The 23344-nt window shown below is 33.0% G+C and overlaps 1 protein-coding gene and 1 long non-coding RNA gene across 4 annotated transcripts in view; one reads left to right on the forward strand and one right to left on the reverse strand.

Moving 5' to 3' along the window:
* The window catches only part of LOC127709331 (uncharacterized), a 317830-nt gene that overhangs the window by 193821 nt on the left and 100665 nt on the right, over positions 1-23344 (reverse strand). The gene's annotated exons all lie outside the window — the stretch shown is intronic.
* LOC127708918 (uncharacterized) overlaps positions 1-23344 on the forward strand; it is a 132406-nt gene that overhangs the window by 34386 nt on the left and 74676 nt on the right. For all 3 annotated transcript variants that reach the window (XM_052214114.1, XM_052214096.1, XM_052214105.1), the window contains exons 2-3: positions 18310-18551; positions 18956-19091. In XM_052214114.1, coding sequence (XP_052070074.1) covers positions 18310-18551; positions 18956-19091 — 378 coding nt within the window. The remainder of the gene's footprint in view (positions 1-18309; positions 18552-18955; positions 19092-23344) is intronic.

Genomic DNA, 23344 nt, shown 5'->3' on the forward strand with positions numbered 1-23344 from the left:
AAAACAAGCATTTTTCTAGTTTCATGACAATAACTTCTGTGTAAGTGTATGGATCTCTCTGACATAGTACCATAAGGTTCCATATCACAAAGGGAATGCTGGGATTGATTTTGGGGGTAATTGCCTCCAAATTTTAGGAATTAGGGGCAAAAAAGGGGCAAAAAACAAGCATTTTTCTAGTTTCATGACAATAACTTGTGTGTAAGTGTATGGATCTTTATGAAATTGTACTACAAGGTTCCATATCACAAAGGGAAAGCTGGAATTGATTTTGGGGGTAATTGCCCACAATGTTTAGGAATAAGGGGCCAAAAATAAGCATTTTTCTAGTTTCCAGACATTAACTTGTGTTCAAGTGTATGGATCTCTCTGAAATTGTACTGCAAGGTACCAAACCACAAAGGGAAGGCTGGGATTGATTTTGGGGGTAATTCCCTAGAAACTTGAGGAATTAGGGGCCATAAAGGGGCAAAAAAACAAGCATTTTTCTAGTTTCAGGACAATAACTTGTGTGTAGTTGTATGGATCTTTATGAAATTGTACTGCAAGGTTCCATATCACAAAGGGAAAGCTGGGTTTGAGTTTGGGGGTAATTGCCCTAAATGTTTAGGAATTTGGGGCCAAAAAACAAGCATTTTTCTTGTTTCCAGACAATAACTTGTGTTCAAGTGTATGAATCTCTCTGAAATTGTACAGTTCATACATGTGAACCTCCCGACGGGAGTACAATAATCCCGTTTTCAGGGGTCTCCTCCCGACCTCCCGTTGAAGACAAAAAAAATCCCGTGTATGAAATATTTCATGAATGAAAAATTTCAGCCCAACATATCTGGTGTAACTGACATTACTGAAGTTATATTTTACCTGTATATCAATTAACATGCATAATTATATGGCCTCATTTGTCACCTTGGGTGTCAAACATACTGGTAATCAACGATTTTTACCTCAGGCTAACTGCCGTTCTGTAATAAAACTTTGTTTATTTAGAATGAATGTTGGGTTACTTCCCTTGATTTATCCTGTTTTTAAGTTACTTTCCTTTAAATAATGTAAATTTTTAAAAGAATATAAATAAAATATAAAATGAACAAATAATCATAAAAGGATGGTAATTAAATGATTTTAAATGTTTTAGGACAAATAAAAAAATAATAATTTGAAAATTATTTGAGGGTTCTATACTTCCTTTCAAGGCTTAAATTGAAATTTATATAATAACTATGACCCATGTTTACAGTTTGAATGTGTAACTTATCATGCATTATAAATCTACTTGCATGAAGATAAATATAAAAGATCTACTTGCAGATAGATAAGCAAATGTTCTGATTGCAATGAATAATGGTAAAAAAGATATGACCTAAAAAATTTAAAGAACATACTGAAAAAGAAGAATGTTAGATTGAACAAGTTGAAAGTTTAAAAAGATAGAGAAAATTTATAAGTACAAAGGTACTATAAACATAATACATTCGGATGGAAAGTTGAAGAAAACACACTTTAACAGACAATTTCTACAGCACACGGTTACATTTACGACAGAATTTATGTCGATTAAAAACATCCTGATCTCAGTCCTAATCTCCAAAACTCCTGATCTTAGTTTCACAGTCCATCACATGTATGTGTACTGCAAGGTACCATACCACAAAGGGAAGGCTGGGATTGAGTTTGGGGGTGATGAATCATAAGGGGGTTCAAAAAATTTGGGGGGGGGGGGGATTTTTTTTTCCTTTTTTTCTTTAAAATTTTCCATTTTAAATTGGTTATTTCTGATTTATATATAAAAGCAAATAATAATGATATGGTTTGAATAGATAAATTAAAAATTTTTAAGTTCTTAGACCACATTCATTCTGTGTCAGAAACCTATGCTGTGTCAAATATTTAATTACAATCCAAATTCAGTGCTGTATCAAGCTTGAATGTTGTGTCCATACTTGCCCCAACTGTTCAGGGTTCGACCTCTGCGGTCGTATCAAGCTGCGCCCCAGCGGAGCATTTTATTGGATTTTGACATGAAAATTATTTGTGAACTAAAAATAATTTAGAGTTTCTGTAAAAAATATTTCCTGTATCTTCTTTCTTTTTCATATATCTTTTGGTTTTCAATTCTAGTGTTTATATTTCATAGCTGTATTTTGTGAACCTGCTTGGATTTTTTAAAATTTATTTATTGTATTTGATCAGCAAACCTGGAATTGGCCTTATCCGTTCCCAGAATCTGATCCGGTATTGTCTATATTTCCGGTTGAGGTAGCAATACACAGTTAGAAGTTTAGTTTCGCATTTTGGCCATGGTGAAATTTTTAAATATGAAAGTTTTTGTACAATAAAATTGATTTTTAGATAGTTGAAGAATAATATAGCCTTCCAGTGTTATTGTTTGCCTCAGATTACAGCCGAAATTTGGCCTTTTTCCCTATAGAAAATTCCCAATTACTAAAAAAAATGGCTTAAAATTCCTCCCAAAAAGTTTTACATTTTCCCCAAACAGTGATGGCATTGGTAGTAATGTTTGTAAATATCGTACTCATGTTATTATTTTGATATTAGAAAGCACTTTTGAGATCCGGTTTTCTGATCAGAATCATCATGGTGTTTGTAACACATGTGGTTTTCAATGCATTAAGTACCATCATTGCTTCTGTTTCTTTCCCCTCTCCGAAAAGTACCTTTCAGGTTGAAAATGTCTGACAACCAAAATATACATGAAAACAACAGTGCAAAAAAGACAGCAAAGGTCAGCAAAAAATCGAAGATGTGTTTAGAATAAAATATACAAATTTCCCAATTTCCATAAAAAATATGCATTTTTCCCAATAAAAAACGGTAGAGGTAGTTTTGAAAAAAGACAACAATATCACTGCCTTCCAAGTGGGTTTATATGAACATCAAGATTGTTTTTAGCATGTTTTATAGGCCATTTTTATACGACAGCAAAAACATTTTGCGGTCGTATATTGGTATGTCGTCGTCGTCGTCGTCTGAAGACACATTAGTTTTCCCACTCTAACTTTAGTTTTAGTGAATGGATCTCTATGAAATTTTACCATAAGGTTCAATACCACAAAAGGAAGGTTGGGATTGATTTTGGGGGTTATGGTATCAACAGTTAAGGAATTAGGGGCCAAAAAGGGGCAAAAAATAAGCATTTTTGTAACTTCCAGACATAACTTGTGTGTTAGTGTATGGATCTCTCTGATATTGTACCACAAGGTTTCATATCACAAAGGGAATGCTGGGATTGATTTTGGGGGTAATTGCCTCAAAATTGTAGGAATTAGGGGCCAAAAAAGGGGCAAAAAAACAAGCATTTTTCTAGTTTTATGACAATAACTTGTGTACAAGTGTATGGATCTTTCTGAAATTGTACTACAAGGTTCCATATCACAAAGGGAAAGCTGGAATTGAGTTTGGGGGTAATTGCCCAAAATGTTTAGGAATTAGGGGCCAAAAAGGTGCCAAAAATAAGCATTTTTCTAGTTTCCAGACAATGACTTGTGTTCAAGTGTATGGATCTCTCTGAAATTGTACTGCAAGGTACCATACCACAAAGGGAAGGCTGGGATTGATTTTTGGGATAATTGCCTCAAAATTTTAGGAATTAGGGGCCAAAAAGGGGCAAAAAACAAGCATTTTTCTAGTTTCAGGACAATAACTTGTGTGTAAGTGTATGGATCTTTCTGAAATTGTACTACAAGGTTCCTTTTCACAAAGGGAAAGCTGGGTATGAGTTTGGGGGTAATTGCCTTAAATGTTTAGGAATTTGGGGCCAAAAAGGGACCAAAAAAACAAGCATTTTTCTAGTTTCCAGATAATAACTTTTGTTCAAGTGTATGGATCTCTCTGAAATTGTACTACAAGGTACCATACCATAAAGGGAAGGCTCAGATTGAGCATTTTTGTAACTTCCAGACGTAACTTGTGTGTTAGTGTATGGATCTCTCTGACATTGTACCACAAGGTTCCATATCACAAAGGGAATGCTGGGATTGATTTTTGGGGGTAATTGCCTCCAAATTTTAGGAATTAGGGGCCAAAAAGGGGAAAAAAACAAGCATTTTTCTAGTTTCATGACAATAACTTCTGTGTAAGTGTATGGATCTCTCTGACATAGTACCATAAGGTTCCATATCACAAAGGGAATGCTGGGATTGATTTTGGGGGTAATTGCCTCCAAATTTTAGGAATTAGGGGCAAAAAAGGGGCAAAAAACAAGCATTTTTCTAGTTTCATGACAATAACTTGTGTGTAAGTGTATGGATCTTTATGAAATTGTACTACAAGGTTCCATATCACAAAGGGAAAGCTGGAATTGATTTTGGGGGTAATTGCCCACAATGTTTAGGAATAAGGGGCCAAAAATAAGCATTTTTCTAGTTTCCAGACATTAACTTGTGTTCAAGTGTATGGATCTCTCTGAAATTGTACTGCAAGGTACCAAACCACAAAGGGAAGGCTGGGATTGATTTTGGGGGTAATTCCCTAGAAACTTGAGGAATTAGGGGCCATAAAGGGGCAAAAAAACAAGCATTTTTCTAGTTTCAGGACAATAACTTGTGTGTAGTTGTATGGATCTTTATGAAATTGTACTGCAAGGTTCCATATCACAAAGGGAAAGCTGGGTTTGAGTTTGGGGGTAATTGCCCTAAATGTTTAGGAATTTGGGGCCAAAAAACAAGCATTTTTCTTGTTTCCAGACAATAACTTGTGTTCAAGTGTATGAATCTCTCTGAAATTGTACAGTTCATACATGTGAACCTCCCGACGGGAGTACAATAATCCCGTTTTCAGGGGTCTCCTCCCGACCTCCCGTTGAAGACAAAAAAAATCCCGTGTATGAAATATTTCATGAATGAAAAATTTCAGCCCAACATATCTGGTGTAACTGACATTACTGAAGTTATATTTTACCTGTATATCAATTAACATGCATAATTATATGGCCTCATTTGTCACCTTGGGTGTCAAACATACTGGTAATCAACGATTTTTACCTCAGGCTAACTGCCGTTCTGTAATAAAACTTTGTTTATTTAGAATGAATGTTGGGTTACTTCCCTTGATTTATCCTGTTTTTAAGTTACTTTCCTTTAAATAATGTAAATTTTTAAAAGAATATAAATAAAATATAAAATGAACAAATAATCATAAAAGGATGGTAATTAAATGATTTTAAATGTTTTAGGACAAATAAAAAAATAATAATTTGAAAATTATTTGAGGGTTCTATACTTCCTTTCAAGGCTTAAATTGAAATTTATATAATAACTATGACCCATGTTTACAGTTTGAATGTGTAACTTATCATGCATTATAAATCTACTTGCATGAAGATAAATATAAAAGATCTACTTGCAGATAGATAAGCAAATGTTCTGATTGCAATGAATAATGGTAAAAAAGATATGACCTAAAAAATTTAAAGAACATACTGAAAAAGAAGAATGTTAGATTGAACAAGTTGAAAGTTTAAAAAGATAGAGAAAATTTATAAGTACAAAGGTACTATAAACATAATACATTCGGATGGAAAGTTGAAGAAAACACACTTTAACAGACAATTTCTACAGCACACGGTTACATTTACGACAGAATTTATGTCGATTAAAAACATCCTGATCTCAGTCCTAATCTCCAAAACTCCTGATCTTAGTTTCACAGTCCATCACATGTATGTGTACTGCAAGGTACCATACCACAAAGGGAAGGCTGGGATTGAGTTTGGGGGTGATGAATCATAAGGGGGTTCAAAAAATTTGGGGGGGGGGGGGGATTTTTTTTTCCTTTTTTTCTTTAAAATTTTCCATTTTAAATTGGTTATTTCTGATTTATATATAAAAGCAAATAATAATGATATGGTTTGAATAGATAAATTAAAAATTTTTAAGTTCTTAGACCACATTCATTCTGTGTCAGAAACCTATGCTGTGTCAAATATTTAATTACAATCCAAATTCAGTGCTGTATCAAGCTTGAATGTTGTGTCCATACTTGCCCCAACTGTTCAGGGTTCGACCTCTGCGGTCGTATCAAGCTGCGCCCCAGCGGAGCATTTTATTGGATTTTGACATGAAAATTATTTGTGAACTAAAAATAATTTAGAGTTTCTGTAAAAAATATTTCCTGTATCTTCTTTCTTTTTCATATATCTTTTGGTTTTCAATTCTAGTGTTTATATTTCATAGCTGTATTTTGTGAACCTGCTTGGATTTTTTAAAATTTATTTATTGTATTTGATCAGCAAACCTGGAATTGGCCTTATCCGTTCCCAGAATCTGATCCGGTATTGTCTATATTTCCGGTTGAGGTAGCAATACACAGTTAGAAGTTTAGTTTCGCATTTTGGCCATGGTGAAATTTTTAAATATGAAAGTTTTTGTACAATAAAATTGATTTTTAGATAGTTGAAGAATAATATAGCCTTCCAGTGTTATTGTTTGCCTCAGATTACAGCCGAAATTTGGCCTTTTTCCCTATAGAAAATTCCCAATTACTAAAAAAAATGGCTTAAAATTCCTCCCAAAAAGTTTTACATTTTCCCCAAACAGTGATGGCATTGGTAGTAATGTTTGTAAATATCGTACTCATGTTATTATTTTGATATTAGAAAGCACTTTTGAGATCCGGTTTTCTGATCAGAATCATCATGGTGTTTGTAACACATGTGGTTTTCAATGCATTAAGTACCATCATTGCTTCTGTTTCTTTCCCCTCTCCGAAAAGTACCTTTCAGGTTGAAAATGTCTGACAACCAAAATATACATGAAAACAACAGTGCAAAAAAGACAGCAAAGGTCAGCAAAAAATCGAAGATGTGTTTAGAATAAAATATACAAATTTCCCAATTTCCATAAAAAATATGCATTTTTCCCAATAAAAAACGGTAGAGGTAGTTTTGAAAAAAGACAACAATATCACTGCCTTCCAAGTGGGTTTATATGAACATCAAGATTGTTTTTAGCATGTTTTATAGGCCATTTTTATACGACAGCAAAAACATTTTGCGGTCGTATATTGGTATGTCGTCGTCGTCGTCGTCTGAAGACACATTAGTTTTCCCACTCTAACTTTAGTTTTAGTGAATGGATCTCTATGAAATTTTACCATAAGGTTCAATACCACAAAAGGAAGGTTGGGATTGATTTTGGGGGTTATGGTATCAACAGTTAAGGAATTAGGGGCCAAAAAGGGGCAAAAAATAAGCATTTTTGTAACTTCCAGACATAACTTGTGTGTTAGTGTATGGATCTCTCTGATATTGTACCACAAGGTTTCATATCACAAAGGGAATGCTGGGATTGATTTTGGGGGTAATTGCCTCAAAATTGTAGGAATTAGGGGCCAAAAAAGGGGCAAAAAAACAAGCATTTTTCTAGTTTTATGACAATAACTTGTGTACAAGTGTATGGATCTTTCTGAAATTGTACTACAAGGTTCCATATCACAAAGGGAAAGCTGGAATTGAGTTTGGGGGTAATTGCCCAAAATGTTTAGGAATTAGGGGCCAAAAAGGTGCCAAAAATAAGCATTTTTCTAGTTTCCAGACAATGACTTGTGTTCAAGTGTATGGATCTCTCTGAAATTGTACTGCAAGGTACCATACCACAAAGGGAAGGCTGGGATTGATTTTTGGGATAATTGCCTCAAAATTTTAGGAATTAGGGGCCAAAAAGGGGCAAAAAACAAGCATTTTTCTAGTTTCAGGACAATAACTTGTGTGTAAGTGTATGGATCTTTCTGAAATTGTACTACAAGGTTCCTTTTCACAAAGGGAAAGCTGGGTATGAGTTTGGGGGTAATTGCCTTAAATGTTTAGGAATTTGGGGCCAAAAAGGGACCAAAAAAACAAGCATTTTTCTAGTTTCCAGATAATAACTTTTGTTCAAGTGTATGGATCTCTCTGAAATTGTACTACAAGGTACCATACCATAAAGGGAAGGCTCGGATTGAGTTTGGGGGTGACGAATCATTAGGGGATTCAAAAAATTGGGGAGGGATTTTTTTTCCTTTTTTTTCCTTTTTTTTCTTTAAAAATTTTCCATTTTAAATTGGTTATTTCTGATTTATATATAAAAGCAAATAATAATGATTGTTTGAATAGGTAAATTAAAAACTTTTAGGTTCTAAGACCACATTCATTCTGTGTCAGAAACCTATGCTGTGTCAAATATTTAATCACAATCCAAATTCAGTCCTGTATCAAGCTTGAATGTTGTGTCCATACTTGCCCAACTGTTCAGGGTTCGACCTCTGCAGTCGTATCAAGCTGCGCCCAGCTGAGCATTTTATTCTATTTGACAGTCCGTATTTTCATATCCGTACCGCCCATAGGTCCAGAAATTATTGTAGTGTTTTCTACAAAGATTTGACCCTCGATATTTTCAATTCAATTTTATGGAAAAAAGAGCAGAAATGCATGATTTTTTTTGGTCCTCTAGATAGATAAATGTCTATGGTTTCAGGAAAGGTATCACTCCAATGGATTGAAATTGTCCTTTGGACCAAATTTTGGAGACTTTTGTGACATTTTCACCCCCCTTTTTGCAATATTTGTATCAAATAAATGCAGATTGTTGCCATGGTTACACCAAAAAGAGATTATATTTCACCATTATAACTATTGGAAATCAAATCTATGGAAGATGCTCTTTCCATAAATGTATACCTGCATAACACAAATATTAAGCCTCATTTGTTAGAAAGGAATGGAAAGATGGTGGTTAAAAATTATGAGTGTCAATTATAAGTTTTTTTTCCTAACTGTGTATTGACACCTGACGGCAGCCATGGTTGTTTTTGTCAGTCAGATATGTTTTTACTCGGATTTACACATTAAACAAGGAATTAATTGAATCTGGAATAATTTTGAATTCTGGAAAACTGATTAGAAATGTATGATGAAAACTAACCCAACTAAATGGGGTTAGCCATGCACGCATGGCTAAGGTTAATTTTACTTTCACTATCATTTCAGTATGAACTAACTAACACCCCTTAGCCATGCGTGCATGGCTAACCCTATTTAGTTGGGTTAGTTTTCATCATAAATTTCTGATCAATTTTCCAGAATTCAAAATTATTCCAGATTCAAATAATTCCTTGTTATTACTTGTTGGCAATTTTCGGCATAAGACTAGCGTTTGAACAAAATAAACATCACTGTCATGGATAATAAAGATGAAAATGAATTTTGAGATCGTTTGGGAATTTTGCTCCCAAAATTTGGAAAAATGTAGGGTTTTTAGAAAAATCCACGAAAAATACAACACTGAACTTTCGGACCGGAATTCAACAAATTTTAGCAGACCGATCCATTATTCACGGGATTTGTCAGACGGTCCGACGAATTTTGGGTAGTCTGGACATGAGTGGAATATTTGTAGTTACAGTGGTAGCGCAGGCAAAGACTTTACTACCAAACACAGTGGAATGTGATTTGGACAATTCTTTTATCGATTTGTTTGAAGTGCTCTGTGTAAGACCACATAGCACAAATGCCACTGAAATGAAGGATTCAAATTTTGACAATATAACATGCATAAGAACATGAAGAATAAAAGAGAATCTAGGAGATGATGGTACATGCATTGTAATGGAACCGCAATGAAACTATTATATTTTTTACTTTTTTTATCTTTTAGAATAAAGGGTTTTTTTCCTTGAATCTTTTATTTATATTTGCTAGTACCATGACAAAGTTATAAAGCATTGAAATTAACCCAAAAGATTTTGTGGTTATTGAATATAACACATCAATCCAACTTTACAATTTACAAAATCTTCTAAAAATAAGAAATTGTATGATTTTCAATGAGACAAACTTTCACTAGAGATCAAATTTGTTGAGGTTTGCAACCAGTAGAGTTAACTGCAAGGCCTTCAACACAAAGCAATATCCCCATTATATACATAAAGATTTGATAGGTATTTAATTCTTCATCAAAACAATGACTAAGTGGACTGTATTGAAATGTTCCTTTTGTTTAGTTAGTATATATATAGCATCTGGTGTGATATATTTGAATACTAAGTAGTATAAATTGGTGTGGTTTTTGAAGGACATTTTTCAGCTTGTTGTATACACAAATATGTATAATTGTATATAAAAGCTTTATACATGCATATGTGCCTGTCCCAAGTCAGGAGCCTGTAGTTCACTGGTCGTCGCTGATTCATGTCTGTCATATTTGTTTTTTGTAAACTGTTTTGTTATAAATTAGGCTGTTAGTTTTCTCTATTCAGTTGTTTCATATTTTTCATGTCAGGGCTTTTTATAGCCAACTGTACCGTATGGGTTTTCACATTGATGAAGGCTGTACAGTTGCCTATAATTGCATACATTCACTTCATTTGAACTTCGTTGGATAATTGTCTCATTGGCAATCATACCACATTTCCTTATTTTTATAATACATCAATTATAACTTACATCAAACATTGATGTCTGCCTGTTCAAAGCTGTTGCACTTTTTCATGTTCAGGCAGGATCTTTATTTGAGCAAACTACACAACGTAGTAGGTATTGCTACTAGTTAACCATATTTGTTCTGGAAATGTTGTGAAAAGATTCAACAGGGTGTCACAGAACAAATTGAGAAGCAAAGTAGGGTAATATAAGAACTAGGATATGAGATGTATAAAAACATGAAACACCAAAACTGTAAATTTCTGATCGCTTGCTTGCATAACATGCTTTTCATAGATTTTATTATGCCCCCGCCGTAGCGGAGGGGGCATTAAGTTTTACCCTTGTCCGTCTGTACGTATGTCCATTCATCCCAAAATTTGTTTCCATTCTCTAACTTAAGTTTGCCTCAACCAAATGTTATCAAACTTACACACAATGCTAATTACGACAAACCACAGATCAAGTATGAATTTTGGTGGCGACACTTTAACTGTTCTAGAGTTATGCCCTTTATAAATGGAAAAATTGCAAAATTTTTAGTTTCCGTTCTCTAACTTAAGTTTGCCTCAACCAAATGTTATGAAACTTATACACAATGCTTATTACCACAAAACACAGATCAAATTTGAATTTTGGTGCGTGACTTTAACCGTTCTAGAGTTTTGCCCCTTTATTATTGGAAAAATTGCTTAATTTTTAGTTTCCATTCTCTAACTTAAGTTTGCCTCTACCAAATATTATGAAACTTATACACAATGCTTATTACCAAAAAACACAGATCAAGATTGAATTTTGGTAGCTTAACTCTAACTGTTCTAGAGTTATGCTCTTTATGCTAATTACCAAAAAACACAGATCAAGATTGAATTTTGGTAGCTTCACTCTCACTGTTCTAGAGTTGTGCCCCCTTATAAATGGAAAAATTGCAAAATTTTTAGTTTCTGTTCTCTGACTTAAGTTTGCCTCAACCAAATGGTATGACACTTATACACAATGCTTATTACCACCAAATACAGATCAAGTTTGAATTTTGGTAGCATCACTCTAACCGTTCTAGAGTTATGCCCCTTTATTATTGGAAAAATTGCTTAATTTTTAGTTTCCATTCTTTAACTTAAGTTTGCCTCAACCAAATGTTATGACACTTATACACAATGCTTATTACCACCAAATACAGATCAAGTTTGAATTTTGGTAGCATCACTCTAACCGTTCTAGAGTTATGCCCTTTATAAATGGAAAAAATTACAAAATTTTTAGTTTCCGTTCTGTAACTTAAGTTTGCCTCAACCAAATGTTATGAAACTTATACACAATGCTTATTACCACAAAACACAGATCAAGTTTGAATTCGACTGGCAGTAAAACAAGTTCAAGTTTGCAGCTACGTCCAGTCAGAATGGGAACGTTAAATCTGATGCCTCGTTTAAAGAGAGTGCCACGCTTTTTGCGCTCAGAGAACCTTTGCATCAACTCTTTGAGGGGTTCATAGGTGGCCTGTTGCAAGGCCAAATTTCTGACCATTTTCCACTATACCCTTGTTTTCTAGTGGCAGTCGAAATTTCCCCTACCTTATCCAAGTCGGCCTCAATTATAAGACCTACCAATTGTAGTTATTGTTAATTTGTTCTCATCCTGAACATGCATGAAATATTTGCCACTAGATGTAAAGCAACGAACAATCAATCATCTAAATGTATAATTGGATCCAGAAAGACTAAAATATCTGGATTTAAATAAATCTTTTTTATCATCCATAAAATGTTTAGGGTCAGCGTCGGAAACGGAGGTAGGGTCTGGAAACCAGAAACACACATTTTATTTTTTTTGGCCTTATGGAAAAATTGGATCAAAACAGCAAAGCTGACTTAACAACACAAATAATGTTTAATTAAGGGGTAATGACTTTATAATTTATAATGTGAGTTGCCAAAAAGAACTTCTGTATTAATAGTAATATCACAACTGTGTTTCTACACACATGTGTCTGAAATTTGTAGTATTTTGGCTTGATTAAAAAAGACGAAAAATCTGAGGGTCAACTTTAGTCCTTTGTAAACATACACCTTTGCTTAATATTTAAACCAAATTAAATTGCCTTTAAAGAGTTCAAAATCGGAAAACATGAAAAGTAGCCACTGGTATGGGCTGTAGGTATCAACTATTATCATAAATACATGCATAGGTGGTACAGGAACACAAGGAGGTATAATATGGCCAAAAGAAATCTGGTCTGTAAAATCTAGGTCACAGTTTTGTCAGAAATCGGTAAAAACTGGACATTTAGGCATACTTGGCTTGCCAATAATAATTCTCCAGCAAGATTCTCAAGTCACATTTACTTCCAGTCAGTATGAATGGACTGCTGTAACTATAAGGTAATACTTGAATGACAAAGAAACACAGTTTAGTCAATGTTTACCTCTCAAGGTTGTATTTAAATCGAAAATAGACTGAAAATGACCATTTTTCAGTAGGGGTGGATTCAAACTCTGTGAAAAATTATCACTCACGATGACTTCGTCTTCAGTGATAAATTTTTTCCCTCGTGTGTAAATCTACCCCAACACCTTCATCCAAGAGCAGTATGTTTTTTTATTATACTGAATGCCTTATGATTCAAGTGTGCACTATGTTATTAGAAGGACAATTTAAAAAAAAATAAAGTGATGAATTAAGATAGTTTACTAATAACAACAATAAAACGACGGAAATGTCAGATGTAGAAATAAGAATCAGTATACCTTGGCTGGAACAGGTGTTAATTGTTCCGGATCGGCAAATTTCGAGCTCAGCAGGAGTTAATTTTTGGCATTAACACCTGTTGCTAATATTATCACATGTTGCTATGGGTGGGCGGGGTTATGAAAGGTTAGTGAAAATTAACAAATCCCATGTGTCCAATGAAATGAATGGGTATAAGAAATTTGCATAAAGTTTAATAATGGCAAATAGCAGGCTGGGTTGGTGTGGTCCGCTTTCAATGAAATTCAAGTTATCCTTACATGTATCTACTTTCATCTGAGAGCTATCACCTCTTTTATTATTAATGCGAATAATGTGACAGGTTGAGTATTGCAATAATAAGAACTCGCATTCTGATATCTAATAAATAGATCTGTATGCAGATTTTACTGAAATCTCAATGATTAATCTCGCATGTTAGTCCATTCTTCATAAATAGCAATAATAAATGCATGCAATAATTTTTGAATTTACACTATATATATATATATATATATATATATATATATAAAAGTCTAAATTGAAAACAACGTTCAAACCTATGATTGCGTTGGATAAAAACTGCAATTTTTATTCGTGTGCATGCAAAACAAATTTCTTGGTAAAGGGATCTAAATACAGCACAAACAACATTTTCCAAAAGACCAAAAATGTGACAAAGTATATTTTAACAAAACGCATTTGACTAGCAGGTCGAACAACGGATGTTTTTTAACCCTGCTGACTGCCAGGTTGATCCTCTAGGCACTTTATAAATATTCTATCAATGTTAAAGTAGATATATCTGCATAGAGGAATTTTGAGTTATTTTTAACTTTCAACATTTTTGTATAGATTTGGACTAATTCTAATAGTTTTGGTGTCATAAATTTAGAGAAATCATCATGTGACAGGTTCCAGTTGAGTTAATTATGTGTAATTTAATTATTTGGACATTCTCGTTAGCATGAGTATTATAAGATGACAGGATTGTAATTATGACTTTTGTACTTATTAGAATGAATTCGTTTACTCATAACTTGTCATGATAAAATGGTATAAATATGTTGTAAATTTAAAAGTAAGATCAGAGTAGGATAGTAACATAAGTAAGAATTGTACTATTACAGTAGGAGTCATATTGTATCCACATTAACCATTGTATGAGATTTTGGATTGCAATTAAATTAGAAAATCTTACTGTGAGTTTGGTAATTAGTTCAGTGCCAGAGCTAAGTTTACATCTTCAGCATGATAAGGCATGTCCAGCTGACCTCAACGTTTTTCTAATGATTTTACTTATAAAATTATGACCTGTTACAATGAAGCCAGCAGTATCTTTATTACTATATATTAAGGACTACAAAAGACCGGTTAAATTCAATTTTTGTCTGTTTCACTTCTACTGTTCCAAAGTTATGGTACTCGATTGTAAAAACAGTTCAATTTTTATACGCCCGTCAAATTTTTGTCGGGACGTATTATGTTATACAAATGTCCGTCTGTCTGTCTGTCTGTCCGGCGTAAACATGTCGCACCGTAACTTGAGAATGACTTATCCAAATTTCATGAAACTTAACATAGTTGTTTCTTATGATGGTCAAACGATCTGTATACTTTTTGGTGAAAATAAGATTAAAACTTTTTGAGTTACGGGACTTAGTAACTAAAACAGGTGTGTGTTTTTTTTCACATGTCGCGCCGTATCTCAAAAACAATTTATGATTATTGCTTAAAACTTTACACACTTCTTAGTTATATTAATTTTAAGATCTGTATACTTTTTGGTGGTGATTCAAAATTTTATTTTTGAGTTATTGAGTATTTTGTTAAAAAAGGGGGAGGGGTTTTTCACATGTCCTCGCCGTATCTCAAAAACAGTTTATGATTATTGCTTAAAACTTTACACACTTCTTAGTTATATTAACCTTAAGATCTGTATACTTTTTGGTGATGATTCAAAATTTTATTTTTGAGTTATTGAGTATTTTGTAAAAAAAGGGGGAGGGGTTTTTCACATGTCACGCCATATCTCAAAAATGATTTATGATTATTGCTTAAAATTTTACACACTTCTTAGTTATATTAATCTAAAGATCTGTATACTTTTTGGTTTTGATTCAAATTTTTTTTTTTGAGATATTGATTTTTTTTTTTAAAAGGGGTGTTTTCACATGTCGCGCCGTATCTCAAAAACTATTTATGATTATTGCTTAAAATTTTACACACTTCTTAGTTATATTAATCTAAAGATCTGTATACTTTTTGGTTTTGATTCAAAATTTTATTTTAGAGATATTGAGTTTTTTGTAAAAAAAAAAAGGGGGTTTTCGCATGTCACGCCGTATGTCAGAAACTATTTATGGGTTTTTCACATGTTGCGCCGTATCTCAAAAACAGTTTATGATTATTGCTTAAAACTTTACACACTTCTTAGTTATATTAACCTTAAGATCTGTATACTTTTTGGTGATGATTCAAAAATTTATTTTTGAGTTATTGAGTATTTTGTAAAAAAAGGGGGAGGGGTTTTTCACATGTCACACCTGTTTTAGTTACTAAGTCCCGCATAAAAATTCACACACAAGACGACGGGCGTATCATGCGCTCATAGCGCAGCTGTTTATTAGCTCACCTGGCCGGAAGGGCCAAGTGAGCATTTCTCATCACTTGGCGTCTGTCGTTTGTCGTCCGTCGTCATCGTCGTCGTTAACTTTTTACATTTTGAACTTTTTCTAGAGAACCACTGAATGGAATGAAACCAAACATGGCATGAATGTTCCTTATGAGGTGCTGATCAAGTGTTGTCACTTTGAAGACAATCCATCATTAAAGATGGCCGCCAGCGGGGGACTTAGTTTAACATAGGACCCTACGGGAAATACATACAAATGTCTTCTTTTAGAGAACCACTGAATGGAATGAAACCAAACATGGCATGAATGTTCCTTATGAGGTGCTGACCAAGTGTTGTTACTTTGAAGCCGATCCATCATCCAAGATGGCCGCCAGCGGGGGACTTAGTTTAACATAGGACCCTATGGGAAATATATACAAATGTCTTATTTTAGAGAACCACTAAATGGAATGAAACCAAACATGGCATGAATGTTCCTTATGAAGTGCTGACCAAGTGTTGTTACTTTGAAGCCGATCCATAATCCAAGATGGCCGCCTGCGGGGGACTTAGTTTAACATAGGACCCTATGGGAAATACATACAAATGTCTTCTTTTAGAGAACCACTGAATGGAATGAAACCAAACATGGCATGAATGTTCCTTTTGACGTGCTGACCAAGTGTTGTTATTTTGAAGCCGCTCCATCATCCAAGATGGCCACCAGCGGGGGACTTAGTTTAACATAGGACCCTATGGGAAATACATACAAATGTCTTCTTTTAGAGAACCACTAAATGGATTGAAACCAAACATGGCATGATTGTTCCTTATGAGGTGCTGACTAAGTGTTGTTACTTTGAAGGTGATCCTTCATCTACAATGGCCGCCAGCGGGGGGACTTCCTTTAACATAAGACCCTTTTGGAAATACATACAAATGCTTCTTTTAGAGGTGCACTGAATGGAATGAAACCAAACATGGCATAAATGTTTCATATGAGGTGCTGATGAAGTGTTACTACTTTGTTGCTGATTTACTGTTCAAGATGGCCACCAGGATTTTTTATTAAATTACAGGGCCAATATTTAACCAAATTTGGCCTCACTCATTATTAGGGTATCTGTTATGATTTTTATCTTTTTTAACATGATTTCCAAAACCAAAGTAGAATCAGGTGAGCGACACAGGCTCTGGAGAGCCTCTAGTTTGTTTGTCTTTCAGATAATAAATGGAGAACCCCTTATTTCAATTTATTGAAATTTAAATAAAATGATTTGGACCACTAATAGAATATAAAGACAGGTTAAATTTGATTCAGATTGTTTTCACAGTTATCACATGGTTATAGTTACAGAGTTCTGATACTTGACATCATTGCACTCCACTGTTTTCATCTTATTTATATAGAATTGCACTAAGAATATTTGAGAGTATACAGACATTTTTTGTACATTTAGTATGATTATGCTTTGCCTTTGAACTATGGCAATAATATTACATCATCTTATAAATTTTTACATCATCCTGCTATAGAATCAAGATTGTGATCTCTCAGTTGCTGCAGGCAGTGGTATCTGTGATCATTAGATCCCCTCTAGTTTTACTGATTTTTTTGCAAAATTTACAGACCTTTAGGATAAAAACTGTAAGGTTGGGTGCAAACAAATTTTTGTGATATAATATAATAATGGTAATATGACACATTAGACAATTTTGTTACTACATTTACTACAAATGCATACATAAAAAATATCTGAAGTTGATGTTTTCTTGCAATTTTGCCATAACATTATTGAAGCAGCACATAACCATTTGCAAATATAGTTGGGTCCAAGTGCTTATCTTAGTGTGAAAAAGCAGGTTTTGTTGCTGAAAATTCCATTTCCCTTTTTGTTGAGCCTGGGACTTTTGTCGCAAAAGCGAGACATAGCGATCCTACATGCGGCAGCATCCACAAATATTCAATCTGTGGTTAAAGTTTTTGAAATTTTAATAACTTTCTATAACTATCTTGGATTTCTACCTAACTTGGACAGAAGCTTGTTTATGATCATAAGATAGTATCCAGAAGTAAATTTTGTAAAAAAATTATTCTGTTTATCCGTATTTTACTTATAAATGGACTTAGTTTTTCTTCCAGTTAACATTACATACAGTCTGCAGTTTAAGTTTTAAAAACATTTATTAGATTCATAAACCATCCTTGATTTTTACCAAACTTGGATAGAAGCTTCTTACAATCAAAAGATAAATAATATTCTCCCCATTTTTGTTGAGCCTGCGACTAACAGCAAAAGTAGACGAGACACTGGGTTCCGCGGAAATCTTACGAATTTTTATTGGGTCTCAGAGTGTTCTTAATGCAACATCCTTGTGCATCTTTTCCTGCCTTATGTCAAACATTATACAAATTACAGTCATATATTTATTTTTATTAGTTTATATTTCCAAGTATTTTATGAGATTTTTTTTGTCTATGAATGTACACTGGTACATCCACAATAAATCCTTTCTTTCCCTTTAAAATGTTCTGTCATACAATTTTCAGATTACTTAGACTTTCTTGATGGGACTGATAGCTATGTAGATGACATGGATCAAGACAGTGAATTGTCTAGACCCAGAAGTCCTGGGTCACGGATGTCCACACCAGAATTACAGCTATCATCAACACATCCACAGGAAGTGACTTCACTTGTGGATTTTGCAGCAAAAATAGTAGCTAAACATGTATCTTGTGAAGAAATAGAAAGCCATGATCCACCTCTTGATGAGTCAATGTTAAAAAAGGTAACTTATTATTCAACTCTCTGCTGGGGAAAGTGTCTTGTAACATACCTTTCAATTTGCATCTAAAAAAATGTGGAACGATTCAGCAAAACTCTGTAAAAGTGACAAATGTGGAATGATTTAGTAAAACTGCCACAATTTCTTAGTGAAGTCAGTTAGTTTTTTAGCCCTAAGATCAACTTTCTTTACCTTAGGGAGTTCTAACCTTAGTTTCTTAATAATTTGTAAATTAAATTTATCAATGGCATAAATGATGAAAAAATCAGCACCTCCTGAAACCTATTTTCACTTATTGTAAACATTTTGTTGAAGAATTTTCATGATTTTCTTTTAAAATGTGACAGATTTGATAGAGTGCAACTTGAGATCGTTTGAAGGGTATTCGTATTATTTTTCTGTTGTAGATTGCATTTTGGGCCTTTCCTCAAGATGAAAGTCATGTAAAAGTTTTTTCACAGCTGACCTTGAGAACACCTTATGAATGGAATGCAGGAGAAAGAAAGGCAACAGAAGGGAAAATAAAGAAAATGCGCCAAGTTGGTGAGCAAAAGCCTTCTTCTCAGACAAGAATATGATGCCACCATAAGTGTTTTGCCCTGACTCAGTAGCAGGGATGGGGTAACTGTAATTGTAATCGATTGTAATTGATTACATTTTTCAAAGTAATCGACAGTAATCTGTAATCATCAACATTTTCGATTACATTTAATCGTAATTTAATCGGTTACAGCTAAAAATATCATGCAATCATCAATTACTTTTTGATTATATTTCAATTACTTTAGTAACATAGTTTGATAAAAGAGAACCTAGTTTAGATGAAAATAGACAACGGTATGTATCCTTCATGTTATGGTACAGATAAGATAGAATGTATAAATATAACTTGAGAGTTCTATCAAATGTCTTATTCAGATTTATTTTTGTCTTAAAGCTGCCTTATGTTCAACCAGATTTCCTGATGAATTATAATACTGTATTTCCAGCTTTTTAAACAAATGACTTATAGTGCTTGAAAATACTTAAATATCTTCACTACATATATAATACATATAGAAAATATGAAAAATAGAAAACAGCTTAAGTTAAGTAATGTAATACATGTGCATTGAAAGAAAAAGCTTGATTGGGTTTAAATTTCTTAAAGCATAATAATATCAATAAGAGATTGAGTTTAATCTTGGAATAGATAAACCTTTGACCATCATAATGTTTTGATGTAAGAATTTAGAAAGGTTACAAAGTCATCTTGACAATGAACCAATGCATTTATATTCGTGTTCAGTAAAAAATACAATTACTTGTATCCCATTTTTGTCCCCTGTGCAACGTGTTGCGGGGGACATAGAAATACCGGGCATCTGTCCGTCCGGTCTTGTTATCGCTCTCACATGTACAATTCTTGACAGATTTTTATAAAACTTATATCATAGGTTTATATTAGCAATGTCTCGGACGAGTTCGAAAATCAGTGCTGATCAATAATTTTTATACGCCCGTCAAATTTATGACGGGACGATTTATGGTATACAAATGTCCGGCGTCCGTCCGTCTGTCTGTTCGTCTGTCTGTCCGTCTGTCTGTCCGGCGTAAACATGTCGCACTGTAACTTGAGAATGACATCCAAATTTCATTAAACTTAACATAGTTGTTTCTTATGATGGTCAAACGATCTGTATACTTTTTGGTGAAAATAAGATTAAAACTTTTTGAGTTATGGGACTTAGTAACTAAAACAGGTGTGTGTTTTTTTTTCACCTGTCGCGCCGTATCTCAAAAACAATTTCTGATTATTGCTTAAAACTTTACCCACTTCTTAGTTATATTAATCTTAAGATCTGTATACTTTTTGGTGATGATTCAAAATTTTATTTTAGAGATATTGAATATTTTGTTAAAAAAGGGGGAGGGGTTTTTCACATGTCGCACCGTATCTCAAAAACAGTTTATGATTATTGCTTAAAACTTTACACACTTCTTAGTTATATTAACCTTAAGATCTGTATACTTTTTGGTGATGATTCAAAATTTTTTTTTTGAGTTATTGAGTATTTTGTAAAAAAAGGGGGAGGGGTTTTTCACATATCGCGCCATATCTCAAAAAAGATTTATGATTATTGCTTAAAATTTTACACACTTCTTAGTTATATTAACCTTAAGATCTGTATACTTTTTGGTTTTGATTAAAAATTTTATTTTTGAGATATTGATTTTTTTTTTTAAAAGGGGGGTTTTCACATGTCGCGCCGTATCTCAAAAACGATTTATGATTATTGCTTAAAATTTTACACACTTCTTAGTTATATTAATCTAAAGATCTGTATACTTTTTGGTTTTGATTCAAAATTTTATTTTAGAGATATTGAGTTTTTTGTAAAAAAAAAAGGGGGGTTTTCGCATGTCACGCCGTATGTCAGAAACTATTTATGGTTATTGCATAAAAATTCACACACAAGACGACGGGCGTATCATGTGCTTATAGCGCAGCTGTTTATTTTAAGAGTTATGTCCCTTGGAAATATTAATTATATGGAAAATTGCATTGTTAGCACTCTCATGTGTACAATTCTGGCCAGATTTTTATGAAACTTGTATTGTAGGTTTATATATCAGCAATGTCTTGGACGAGTTCGAAAATCAGTGCCGATCAATTATTTTTAAAAGAATTATGGCCCTTAGAAATATTAATAATATGAAAAGTTGCATTATTAGCCCTCTCATGTGTACAATTCCTGCCAGATTTTTATGAAACTTATATTGTAGGTTTATATCAGCTTTGTCTCGGACGATTTCAAAAGTCAGTGCCGATCAATTATTTTTATAAGAGTTATGCCCCTTAGAAATATTAATTATATGGAAATTTGCATTGTAAGCGCTCTCACATGTACAAATTCATATCAAAGGTTAAAATCAGCAATATTCAATATATCAGAAATTGCTCTTAAGTCTTCCACTCTCTAAGATAATTTTAAAAAGTTTTAAAAAATAAAAAAAACATTTTTTTTTTAAGTTATTGACCTTGAAGAAATAAAATCTGTGTAATGGGGGTGACATTGGAACACTGTTCTTTTATGACAATAAAAATATAAAGTGTTTATGAATTTAGATAAGAGTATAAAGAATTCTCAATTGCCTTATTGGCTTTTCTAATCAGATGATAAAGACATTTAATCAGTGATATGCAGACTTTGTTTTGATTTCAATTACCGGGTATGTCTAATTAAGTCTCAGATTTACATTATATGGCCTTACAATATAAATTTTACTCCATTGACAGCTTTATAACCTATAATTAAGGAGATTGTCAAAACAAAAAGATAAATCCATGCATTTATTTAATGTTAAGTACCCATCTAACAAATAAGATAGACAAATTATTTAACTTATATTTTAAAGTTTCAGAAAAAATTCAAAAGTAATGAACATTATATATTATCATCTAAAAAATCAAATATATCTGCCAATAATGAGTTAAACGAACAACAAAAATTTAAGTCAGTAAAACAGTATGTCATCAAATATGTGCAAAATATGAAATAAATGACCCATAATAAAAAGATATGGTGCATTGGTGGAAGTCAATGCAGGAACAATATCACTACTCTCTGTTGTTGACCCATATTTCAATAACATTTTAATTTATTTGGATCCTCTGTCTAGAAAACAACTGTTTAAAACATGACATTTAGAAGCAATGCTTGTGTAAAGTTCTTACACTTACAAGCTTGTTGAGCAGTATAATTGTAGTTAGCTTTCTTTAGTTATTTTTTAAAAAATTTTGTAGCATGTAATTGACAGTAATCGAAAAGTAATGTAATTACTTTTGATTACATAAAAAAAAATCAGTGTAATCTATTTATAATAAATTACACAAAAATCCTTCATGTAAATTGATTATTAATCGATTACATTTGACAGTACTCATGCCCATCCCAGCTCAGAATATGAAATATAATTGTCATAATTGATGGTTACTTAACATAATTTTTTGGGTAAAGATTGCATTCATGCAATCAAAACTGTTATGTGACTGGATTGATAGTTATCAATTTTCCAGACTCTATCACTTCTTTTAAGATAAAAAAACCCAGTGCATTGAGCACAACAGTCTATACATTAAGAACATTTCAAGAAATTTATCAATGAAATATATACTTAGATATATTCCAGTTACAAAATCATTGAAAATGATTTGTATGTTTATAATCATACTTAAATAATTCAAATATAAACAGTAATAACTGTCCTTTCCTAGATTTAGATATTTCAGTTTCACATGGGGAAACTCTACACTAAAATTTACAACAAAAGGGACGATTTTGCGTTCCCTATTGTTAATTTTCCTTTTTTGGACGGTGATGTTCCTTTGACACCAAGACAGTGTTTATATATCACAGCTCGTTTGCTATGCCCATGTCTGTTGTGACGTTTTGGATTTCAATGAATGTAATCTATGTATTACTGTTAAATTATTAAGTCAGGGATTTCGTTACCACAAATTACTAAAAAACCTTAACTAAATTCTTCCATAGATACAAAGATTTGAATTGGAAGTTTGGTTATACCCGTAGAAAACTTATTTTGAACAGGAAAGCACATCCTAATTTTTTTTTTACGAGCCTGGAAATTTGGATACAATCTGGGTAAACTTATCGATCCTTTATATACACTTATTCAAAAAGGTTACCAATTCAACACTGTAATTAGATCTTTGAATATTGTTTTTATTGGTATTAATATTGATTTTGTTATCAGTCTATATACATATGCACATCCATGGCTCTACAATCTGT

Source organism: Mytilus californianus, unplaced genomic scaffold, assembly GCF_021869535.1.
Source record: "Mytilus californianus isolate M0D057914Y unplaced genomic scaffold, xbMytCali1.0.p SCAF_1, whole genome shotgun sequence".
Classification (NCBI taxonomy): Eukaryota; Metazoa; Mollusca; class Bivalvia; order Mytilida; family Mytilidae; genus Mytilus; species Mytilus californianus.